A 12,081-nucleotide genomic window follows, 5' to 3' on the forward strand; every position below is an offset into this window, starting at 1 on the left:
CTGTGGCACAGTGCCTTGTGCGGACAAACAAGCTCAATAATTCGAGGTTATTTCTGGGCTTAGTGCCTAAAAAACTGAAGAGATGGGTAGATGAAAGGTGATCGAGGTCTTCGCAAACATTCACAAATTCTGGATCCACTGTCTCTTGTGCTAAGGAAACGCTGGCAACCTTTGCCTTTCCAATCAGCTGCTTAGAAAACCAATCAGGACCTGTGAAGCTCCAGGTAAGCCTCAGCGTCTTTCCCTGGGGTAAAGCATCTGCTGCTCTCAGTTCTGATCAGCGCCTCCACCTTCTCTAAATTACCACCGTGCTGTACATCCATTCTTTGTTGGCAAATCTTGGCTCCAAACCTCGCACTTGGGCACGTGATGTCCTTAGGCCCGCGGTTTATGCTTAGACCGCGCTTTCCAAGTTCCAAGAAGGTACTGATATACTGGCGGGTGTGGTCCACCTCCCAGCCTTAGCTTCATTCACCAGAAAATGTGCCTCGGTCCCATGCGGGGCTCCAGAGGTGCGGGGTTGGGGGTGGGATCGCGGGATGTTAGGTTTGCATCTGGGCGGAGGAATGGGGTGCCAAGAGGTGCTGGTACGCGAACCAGCTTGCCATCCCTGAATCTGGGCACCGCCATTCGGAACCTGGGGTCCCAAGCGAGTCAGGCGATCCTCCGGCAACAAACAAGCGCCTACGTCTCCGTCCACCGCTCCCCCCGCCCCCGGCGCGTCTGCTTGGAGGCCGCAGCGAGCCCCGCCCGCAGCTCGCACCCCTGACCCGGCCCCGCCCCCGGCGGCTGCGAGTAGCGGGCGGAGCGCGGAGAGGCGCGCTGGGCTTTGGATGCGCCGCCTCCCTTCTGCTCCGGGGGAGGGACGAGGGGCCGCGCGGGAGACGGAGAAAGCCTGAGCGAGCGACTAGCGGACCTCTGCATGCAACCGGTGGGAGGCCGGCCGGGCTGGCGCTGCGGCTCGGGCTGGAAGCGCGGACCGGCCGGCGGCGGCGGCGGCGGCGGAGGCTCTGAGCTGGCAGGCGGAGGGCTTTCTCCCGCGCCCGCCTGCCCGGCGCGGTCCGAGGATGCGGGGGGGCGATGCCCGGGGCCAGGGACGCGCTCTGTCACCAGGCGCTGCAGCTGCTGGCCGAGCTCTGTGCCCGAGGGGCCCTGGAGCACGACAGCTGCCAAGATTTCATCTACCACCTGCGGGACCGTGCTAGACCCCGGCTCCGAGACCCAGGTAAGCGCCGCCGCCCGGCGCGACCCGAGGGCCCTGGGATGAGGACTTGGGGCCGCGCCAGGGCCTGAGCCAGGAGAGCCACACAGACTGGAGGAGAGCAGGGGGTGATCCTTGAGCCCAAGGAGCTCTCCAAAAGCAGCGCACCGTGGCCTGATGCTAGAACTGGACGGAGGCTGCTGAGCGGAAGCCGAGGCGGGTGGGCTGGGGCAGGCTTGTAGGAACCACGCCCGCCACCTGCGCTTGGCTCCTGGGGGCAGCTCCTTTGCTTAGAACTGTGCCTACCACATTACCAGCTGGCTCCAGGAGCTAAGGGAGGCCGCGGAGGCCTCGGAGCTGGGAAAGGAATCGAAGAGCCCAGGTAACTCTCGGAAGTTGGGAGCCAGGCTGCAACTGATTCCCACCCAGAGCTGCGTAGCCTGAGTGCCCAGTTCCTCTCCTGCTCTGGGGTGAGAAGGGAAAGACCAAACTGTGCATGGGGCAGGTCCCTGAAGCCACACGTCTAAGGTAGCTGGGCCTGAACCCTATTGCTGCATGTCAAACGGTGTGCAGGCACAGAGAGGCCTTAGTTTCCAATTTGTCCCGCTGCAGGCATACTAGACTGGTGGGCTTGCTGGTGGTGTCCTATGCAGTTGGCAGTTGTCCTAGTTAGAGTTGACAGGATCCTAACTTTGAAAAGTTCATTTACTTTGGCATTTGACCAATTACGATTAGAATAAGGCGTTTTATTTGAGCAGTTTGCTTTTCCCCACTGCCCTGGGTCCCACTGTCTTCTCATTCATCACCGGTCTCCAGAAGATGCGTTCTTTCACAATGTTGCCTGAGCACCTTCACAGCTGGAGGACTCAAATTCTCATGCGTGTTTTTTTCCCAGTGTAAGTGTTTTAAATTTTAAAAGGCATATTGTGGTTGGGTTGTTCAAAATGGGATGAGAGTGATCTGTGCCTTGATGGTCACGTGTGGAAACACTGCGATTCGCTATTGCTGTGCAAACTGTTAGGTGCAAGTATTTCTCAGTTTACGCCAGTTCGTTATATAAAATACATTTACCCAAAGGATACAGAAACACTTGACTCTCAAAGCAGTTGACTTAAATAGCCTACCTTTAATAAGATATTCTAAATGTGTGTGGTGAAGGCAGATGTTAAAAGGTTGTCACATTTTTCTGTAGTCAAAGGCTTTATTTCTCCTGCCCGTGGTTACATTAATAAGTTTCTCAAATGATCGCTAACATTTTACTCCAAAGGGGAGAATGAAGTGGAGAAATACCGATTCCAGTGACTTCCTGGGAGGCTTGGCTGTCCAGTCTGTGTGTGGCTCCTCAGTGGCTGAGACTGTGCCTCTCAGACCACAGGCATGACTGGAAGTGCCTCACCTCACCAACAGGAGTGTGGGGTGTTGTGTGTGCATCAGGACCAAGCCCATTAATTAACACACTTTTCGCAAAGCGCATGTGAGTGCTGAAATCTGTGTTCCTGCCCTTGTGTGGTAGGTTTCCTTGTTATCTCAGACAAGCTGTCATCTTTGGCTGTACAAGAGAAGGGGAATGAAGCCCATCTTTGAATTGGGGTATAAATGCCTCATCTTTTTTGGCCAATTCTCTGCCTCTTTCCTTTACTGCAGGGGCTGCTTCCCATGTATTCAGGTTCCCCCGGTTCCCACACTGGTGGGCCTGGAGGAACAGTCCCAAGGAATACTCCTCACAAGAGGAATTCTGGCTCCTTGGCTGGGAAATTGCTTTTCTGAAAGACTGCCTTGCTGCTCACTGACTTCCTGAGAGCAGTGTTCTGCTTAAACTAGGGCACATGGCTTAGAGACAGCTCCTGCCCCTCTGGCTCCTTCCATCATGTCTGGAAGTAGCCTGAACATGGGACAGGAGAGGAACCCTGCAAGTGAAAGGTCGGAGGAAACACAGCTGAAGATGGCACCCTCTCCTTCAAGGCACTTCTGCTCAGTCCAGATCTCCCTGTCTCCCTCCCTTCCTCACCTTCTCACAGTAATTCCTACATACAGCACATGGATTTATGTCCATTCATCTGAAGCTGTTTGTCCGAGCCAAGAGTGCCCTTAATCTCTGAGCCGTATAAGCTGAGTGACTGGAGAGGCCACACTGCACGATGCTAAATGAACATTCCCCTGCTGTTGGATAATGTGACCCAGAACATTCATGTACAGCTGCCCTGATGATCCCCAGAGAGTCCTTTGTGTAACTGGGTGACTTCCTGTTCTGTGAAGGAATCCACCTGAATGCCACGTTCCTGCCTTGTCTGCCTATACCTATCCATGCTTCCCCATGGAAGCTGTTTTCTTAAGCTCCATCCAAGATTTCAGTTATAAAAGGAGAAAACAAGTAATTTTGTATCTAGGATGTTTTTTCCCTTTTACTGAGAAGGGGTAAGGCTGGGTCCTTACTTGAGTTAACAGGAAGAGGCTACGGAAAGGTTCTGAGGCAGGAGCATTGTGGCTATGATTCAGAGAACACTGACTTCAAGGGTGGCAGGAGGTGGAGCATGGTCAGATCATGTAGGGTCTTGTAAGCTCTTAGAAGGACCTTGCTTTTTACTCTGGAGATCTGAACATTAGAGGTTGTTAGAGAAGAGGCAGCCACACTGCCGTGCAGGGTGAAGACGCAAGGATGTGTCAGTGGTCTGTTTCAGAAATGCAGGAAGAGGTGCGAGCTCAGCATGGTCTTAATGGAGCCACTGAGATGTAACGGTTATGGACCACTTTGAAGGAACCACCACTAATATTTGTTGACGGGGGAATCAGGAGGATGAAAAGAGCTGAGGAGGAGTTGCAGGCCTTCTGACGGAGCAGCAGGTTTCAGGAAGAGGCTTGGAGTAGGGAGGGAAAGCAGGGAGGTTCTCTTTGTGCGTAACTGACAATGCCGTGCGTCTTTAGTTAGCCGAGCTGTCCTGCAGCTAATGGTTTTCCTTCGAAGGGAATTGAAAACTCTCTGAGCTTCTCCTCATTCGGCTGTTGTTGTCACACTGGGGAATCGAACCCAGAGCGTCTTCTGCACCGCTGAGCTACACCCCCAGCCTTCACTGATCTTGAATTCCTATTCTCCATTCTCCATCTCTGACTGTTAGGAGGGAAGACATCGGAGCTCTGTGCCCATTGTTTCTACAGCTGGAAAAGACGTTATGATTCTCCTGTCTCTGCTCTGTAGGACCCCGATGGGACTTCAAGGATGCCTTGTGTAGGTCAGTTCCCCAGGTCCTCCTAACAGTCTTCTGAGATGCTGCTGCTCAAAGCAGCTGTCTTGTGCCAGGAGCGTCTGGGTCCTTGTAAGACACCCCAGATCCCAGGCCTTCTCCACACCTGCTCAAGTTGCACCTTTGCTCTTGCAGGATCCCCAATTCGAGTTCAAGAAGGATGGTCAGGATGATTGGCCTGTACAGGGAAAGTGAAAGCAGAAACTTACACTAGCCCATGGCTATGCTCTTCACCTACAGAAAGAGTTAGGCTTAAGTCAAAGTAGCATGTTAATCAGTCATGTCACATTTACAGTTGTCCCTCAGTATCTGAAGAACATTGGTCCAGGGTTCCCACAGGGCTAAAATCTGAGGACGTTCAGCCGTCACTCTCCCATGAACTCTGAGTAACCTGTTGGTTTTGGTACCTAAGAAAGTAAATGGCATGTCAGTTGTTACTGTATTGTTTACAAACTAATGGAAAGAAAAAAGTCTGTCCATGGTCAATATGGGTACACCCCTCCCCTGAACATTTTTGATATACAGTCGTTTAAATCCATGGATGTGGAGACCTTTAACACAGAGAGCTGACCTAACTCAGAACTCAGAAGTGATTGTCAGTGGCGATTTCTTAACCACTTTTCTGACAGCCATCCTCAGACCTGTTTTCTCTATTCTGAAAGTGTATAGTGGATTAAATCCCCCAAGTGTAGGTTAAATTGTGTGGATTAGAGACACTTTACTATTTTGATTATGAATTCCTTATCCAATATCAGTTTTCCATTCCTGTTCCACTGTCATGTTCCGGAGGATTTCCTGCATATTTCCATCATCTGTACCAAAGAAAGGCCTAGAAAATGTTTTTGAACTAGCTCAGGTATGAAGCAGAGCTTCTGTGTCATATTATCAGTGACCATTGGTAGCTAGAGAAGTGAGATCAAGAGTTCAAGGCCAGCCTCAGCTTTGTTATCAATTTGAGGCCAGCCTGGGCTACGTGAGATCCTGTCTCTGGGCCAGAGAATGTAGCACTTTCACTGATAAAATCTGGTATTGAATTATAGTGAAATCTCTTATCAGAAGATATGTGTGGAAAATAATAATTAAATATAGTTTTAAGGGAAAATCTTTGTAACCGTTGTGAATAAAAATTACCCTTAATTCAAACCTTCCAAACTAGTAAAAACAATCATTCTTAAAATACTGGTTTTTTTTTGGGGGGGGATAGTTTTTGGTGTGATTATGCGCAGAGGGATTAATTTTTAAAGGTTAATGTTAATTGTAATGGGGAAATAACCTTCCAAGGAGTGAGTGGCATTGGATGTACAGTATGTGAAGGTCTCATTTGCATTTACTTCAGTGACATTTTAGGGTTTCGTCATAAATATTTTATTTAAACAAGTGTGTTTTCATCTCTGTGGGATTCCTCTACATGGACCAGTGAGTGGTTTAGTCACGAGGTAATTATCAAGAGAGAAAAACAAAAGCAAAGCCTGCTGCAGGCACCACAGGCAGGCCCCTGACCAGGTGCCCCTTTCAGAATAAACAATCAAAGGCACAGACTTTTTGATGTGGGCCAGGGTGTGGCAGAAGAATGAAAGAATGAAGCTCATCATGGAGAACGTCCCCTAAATTTCCCTCCTCCCTCACTCCTCTCTCTCTCTCTCTCTCTCTCTCTCTCTCTCTCTCTCTCTCTCTCTCTCTGTGTGTGTGTGTGTGTGTGTATGTCTGTGTAACACAGGTGATATCACTGGAAGGCATGCTGGCATTTCTGTATGGGCGTGGTGGGTTCCCATGTGGTTGGCTTAGAAGAAATACACTCTCATTTTTTCATCAAGCGACCAAGTTCAGAACTCAGGCTGCATTAAAAGGGACTAAGTCAAGAGGGCAATTATACTGCAAGAGGTTAAGGGTGGAGTGTGTATTGCTGCATTCTAAATGAAGTCACAACTTGTGCAGAAGTTTTCCCTATGGGAATTGATCTTTCTGGGATCACTCACTGTGTATCATGATGTTTTTCTTATATTTCATTTATTTATTCGTTTTGAGGGGGATCTTAATGTGTAACTGATCAGGACTGACTTTGAAGTGATGCTCCTGCACTGCCTCCTAGGTGATAAGATTATAAGCAAGCACCATTGTGAATGTTTCTACATTTGTCTTTGTGTATTTCCTTAGTTGACTCGAGGAATATGGCTTCACAACCATGCAAGCACAGAGAACCAGACTTTGAAGGTGTCTTTAAAAGCCTTTATGCAACCCAGTTCATAGATTTTATCACAATTTGTTGTGCATGGTATTGGAGATGAAATCAGGTCCTTATGCCTTGCAGACAAACTATTGGTAAACTGGGCTGTATCTCTATACAAAAGGATATTTATTTATTTGTTTATTTATGTGTATATATTCCAAGACTGTTGTAGGTATCTCGATTAGTGTTTCTCGTGCTTGGATGTCTGTGTGAGGGTGCCAGATTCCCTGGAACTGCAGTTACAGAGAGTTGTGAGATGCCAGTTGTAGGTGCTAGGAATTGAGCCTATTCAGGTCTTCTAGAAGAGCAACCAGTGTTCCTAAGCACTGAGGCATCTCTACAATCTCCCCTTCCCCTTTTTGAGAGAGGGTCTCACTGTGTAGTTTTGGCCAGGTAGCTCTGAGGCTGACTTCAGACCTAGGATGATCCTCCTGCCTTAGCTTCCAAAGTGCTGATATTAAAGTATGTGTCACTATGCTTGCCTTACATCAAGTGTTGTATATCAACATTAGTAGGACGGGACCTAAGGAACAATTTTTAAGAAAACATTTCTATGTTTATTATTTCTCTCTCTCTCTCTCTCTCTCTCTCTCTCTCTCTCTCTCTCTGTGTGTGTGTGTGTGTGTGTCTGTGCATACATGAGTTTATGTACAATGCACACATACAAGGACCCTTGGATGCTAGAAGAGAGTGTTGGACCCCCTGGAACTGGGGATACAGAGAGAGATGAGTCACCATGTAGGTGCTGGGTCTTTTGCAAGAGCAATAAGCATTAAATGCCAAGCCAGAATAAAGAAGAAAACAAAACAAACAGAAAGCCAACACCCAAGGAAAATGGTGTGCTAAAATGGACTGAACAAGAGCTTTAGAGTCAGAAACTTTTCCTGTACCTGGTAGTTTTAGTAACCTTGAACAAAATATTTCAACTTACTATTCATTGCTAAAATGGGAATGGTCTGCTAAGACAACTCCATGCTCAGAATAAATGCTCAGGCTGTGGTTTCCCTGCCTGGTTCTCTTTCAGTGGTGGTCCAGGCACAGGCCTGATTTGTTTTTTTCTATTTGAACTCTCTTGCAGGCAGTGTTTCTGTTCTACTCTTTTGTAAGCATGGCATCTTCTCACTTTCTTTCTTTCTTTCTTTTCTTTTATTTTCCTTTTTCTTTTTTTTCTTTTTTTTTTTAGCTATAGGCCTCTGAGAAAGTTTCTTCACCTCTATATCCTTGTTTTCTCATTGATAAAATGGATTGCTAATGTTTTGGCTCTCATTAAAGGAGCCAAGTAAAGTTGTGAATGCCATTTCAATTTAAATTTGAGATAAACATGTAATATTGTATGGGGCATACTTAGACAAAGTAGTTAGCTGTTGCTTTTCCGAAATTCAATTTGAATTTGTCGTCTTATATTTTCATTTGATTAGGTTGGCAAGCAAACTCAGTATATCGTAATTTATATCAAATACTTATATAATAAATGCAGAGGAACCCTTAGCCATTGTTTCTATGATTATTGTCCAGTTATAATTATCATTGTTGTTGTGATTGCTGTATATATATTCCAAAGAATGAATATAATTCTTTTGGACATCTTAGCTTCTAATTTTACTGTCCCTCTTTTCCTTCTTCCTTTCTGTCTTCTTGTTGTGTTGTTGTTAGTCTTTGTCTTTTGAGACAGAGTCTCACTGTGTAACCCAGGCTAACCTCAAATTCACTCTAGCTCAGGCTAGCCTTTAACTCCCGGTAACCCTCCTGTCTCCCCTCCAGAATGCTGGGATTAGGGTTATGTGTCAGCATGCCCAGTGGTGCTTCTGTATTCTTTTCTAGTATGATAAGAACTTCTATCTATACTCCTTTGCTTTCTTTTGAGGAGTTCTTGAAATAATAATGAGCTTAAATTGATTTCTAGTGGACCTGTGTCATTTAGTCCTGCTACATATCGGCCATAGATTCATTCTGAATGGGAGACACAACATGAGCAGAAGCATGCTGATTCAGTAGGCTTGAAGTGGCTACCTGGTGGTTTTAATCTGTAGTTTGTTCTTGGGAGAACTGAGTGTTTGGACTATGTTAGACCTGGCTAAGCATGTTCTCCCAGATGAATTTTCTGTTTATTCTTGACAATGTGCATTTGAGTGTTGTTGGCTTTTGTTTTGTTAGAGAATCTTAATGCTTTTCTTACAAATTTGCATTTATTAACATGTAAAGTTCAATCAAATTAGCTCATAGAGGGAGCACTGTATATTGACTTAATTAATTCAGATTGTCTGACTATAATCAATCCATTGTACTGTGCATCCATTTTTATCTTTGTATGTGTGTAGGCACATGTAAGTATGATATATATGTGTGCATGTTTATGTATTTGAGATCAGGCACACACATGAAAGTCAGGATAACCTTGTTGTCTGTTCTTGCCTTCTACTTCGCTTGAGACAGGGTCTCTTTTTGTTCAGTACTTTACATTTTACAGACACATACTACCACAGGAGGTTTTACATAGACTCTGGGGATTCGAACTTAGGTACTCATATGGCAAGTACTTTATCCACTAAACTATCTCCTTAGCTACTTTTTAATTTCTTTTGGGACAGGATATCCTGCAAGCCCAGCTGGCCTTGAGCTTACTCTATTACTGAGAATGACCTTATGCTCCCTGCCCTCTTGCCACCATTATAACGCTCTTCCAGTGCTAAGTAGTGCTTTCACTTATATGATTATGAAAGGATTATGTAATTCATCTGTGACTTCACCCCATTTCACCCTTATGTCATGTGACCTTTATGTTAGCCACACTGATATGATCACTTTTTCCTGATGAAAATTATGTTCAGAAACATTCATTGAGTGCCTCCTAAGTGCCATGTACCAGGTTAGCCATGAGTAATTAAAAGACACATTAGACAAGTTTACTGCCCCTATGGAACTGAGATAGAATAATAACTGCAATTAATAAAATCAAGGCAGGAAGGGAGCCATGCACTGAATACAGTGCAGGAAAAGGGAAGTAATGAGCCGGCATGAGTGGGTCTTTAAAGACTTCCTAGAGCAGTCTATGTATGGTGGGGGATTTCTAGGAAATTTCAAACTCATAACACAGGAGAGAATAGATCCTCTGTAATAGTAAGTGCAGTGCATGTTGGGAAGGCTGAGAGGTGAGACTGTTGTCCTTAGTCCTGGTCTACCATGGAAGTCCTTGTGGGCCATTGTCAGAATCCAGAGAGGCCAGAGCTAGGGGGGCTTGGGCACTGAGAGGCAACCTGAAAATACTTGGACCTGCTCTGCGTCCAAAGGATCTGTTCTCAGCAGAGTGAGGCAGGAAGTTTTCAGGAAGGGGGAATTCTGTAGCGTAGCTTTTTAGGTCCTCTCTGTCCTCTTGGGAGACATGTTCTGGTTGTCAGTTTCTTCTTCTCCAAGGTAAGGTTCTGACAGATAGGAAATCTTCTGCTAAATGATTCCAATTTTAGATTCCCAGTCACGTCCCTCTGAAATGCAAGTATAATTACCTCATATAGTTGTAAAACCTGCCTTTAGCAGGCTTTGACATCTGGTTCCAACATCTGGATTCCAGATATAATTTCCAGCGATGCCAACAGTGACATCTTGCTACCTTGCCTAGTTATTCAACAATGAAAAGGCTGCAAGTTCAGTTGCACTTCAGTCACCCGGTCCATGGATGAGCACAGTCTGTTTTCTCTGTGTCAGCGGCACCCAGGAGGGGCTGAGCATGGGAGGCCTGGCCAGGACCCACAAATCCATGCTGTGGAGATGATTATTCTCCTCTACATGGGAACTCTAGGAAGAGGCGCTTTTGAAACAGTTGAATCGAATACCTACAGGTAACAGGCTATCTCCTTTTCCTCTCTGTACTCTGCCTCCCCAAAACTTTGCTTTCGACACTTAAAGGACATGCCTAGTTGCAGAACACATTTCAGGCTGCATACATCATAGCAGTCAGACACACCGAGGGGCTTTCACCTAAAGACTGGCATGAAAATATGTACTTCTGTTTTTGTTGTTTCGGGTTCACCTTGAGATAGGCTCTTGTAGTGTATGCCATGTTGGCCTTGAACTCATTTCTATCTTCTTGCCTCATCCACCTAAATGCAGGGATCACAGGAATGTGCTGCCATGCCCAGTTCAGATTCACCACGTAATTAGATTATTCTGGAATCAGGATGAAGGTTGAGTATAGAGGTTATTAAGGGTTTTGTTCATCTGCTCATCCCATTTATTGAGTTTCTTCTGTGTGTCAGGTGCTGTTGCAGGTGCAGTCACCTGTCAGTGATGGGGAAATGGTTTGAAAAGTGCAGAGTTAGGCAGTTTCATTGTTTTGTAAACACAGAGTAGATTCATATAAGTCTGATGGTATAGACTAGTCTGTTACCATGATCTCAGTGCAGTCAAGAGACAAGAGTTTTTCTCTTCATTTTAACAATATGATACTATCATATATGTAGTCTGTTATTGACCAAAATGTCACGCATCCTTATGACCACATACAATGGAGAGATGTTTAGATATTGTACACAGATGCATGTAGTTATATATACAGTAAAAGCATGCAAACACAAAACAGTTTTCCCTCATGGGACATGCATTATTTGTAGGAATTATTACATATAAATCAATTACAGGGTATGTTAGGTATTACTCTGTGCTAAGGAGAAATAAAAAAATGGGAAGAGTATAATTTGCTTATGAGTCAGGATCAGAGGGAGTGTGGGAATAAAATACATGCATCAAGTGAAAGAGCATTCAGGCAGGGGAATGACAGGTACAAAGGTTCTGCTGCAGGAGCATGCCTAGCATGTCCAGGTGTCAGCCAGGGGTCAGTGGGGTCATAGTGACATAGGCAAGGAGGAGGGCAGCAGTGAGTGAGGGCAGAAAGATCATGGCAGAGTATAGGCTCTAGGAACCATTAGGGCTTAGTATGTAGCTCGGTTAATAGGCAGCTCACAGAGCTCTGGGGATTCATAAACTACATAAAGTAGTGCATGCCTATGATCCTAGCACTGAGGTGGTAGAAGCAGAAGGATCTGAAGTTCAAGGTCATCCTCAGCTATATAGCAAATTCAAGGCCTGCATGGGCTACATGAGACCCTTTCTGAAAAGAAGAACAGACATTGGAGAACTAGCTGCCGGAGAGAGACCTGAGGACAGATGTATGTGTGTTAGACTGGAGAGCTCACAGCTCTTTGGTGATAGGGATAATCTGGTGTAGGAAGTAACAGTTCCTTATGGCAGACAAAGATGAAGGACTGCTGGGCTGACATCTTATGTTACCATATGGATGCACTTCCCAGGAGTCCCAGAAAAGGTCTAGATAGCAGAAACATATTTAGGTGCCTAAACAACATGGGCAAATTTATAGTCGAGTGATTAGATGGGAGTACTGTATTAGTCTGTTAATCCCTTCA

General features: G+C 45.8%; 1 protein-coding gene across 1 annotated transcript in view; it reads left to right on the plus strand.

The window, feature by feature from the left end:
* Positions 1-439: 439 nt before the first annotated feature.
* The window catches only part of Syt9 (synaptotagmin 9), a 166,270-nt gene continuing 154,628 nt past the window's right edge, over positions 440-12,081 (plus strand). The window contains exon 1 of the mRNA XM_075971817.1: positions 440-1,225. Within this exon, the coding sequence (XP_075827932.1) occupies positions 1,081-1,225 (145 nt within the window). The 5' untranslated portion in view covers positions 440-1,080. The remainder of the gene's footprint in view (positions 1,226-12,081) is intronic.

Source organism: Microtus pennsylvanicus, chromosome 5 (assembly GCF_037038515.1).
Source record: "Microtus pennsylvanicus isolate mMicPen1 chromosome 5, mMicPen1.hap1, whole genome shotgun sequence".
NCBI classification, from domain to species: Eukaryota; Metazoa; Chordata; class Mammalia; order Rodentia; family Cricetidae; genus Microtus; species Microtus pennsylvanicus.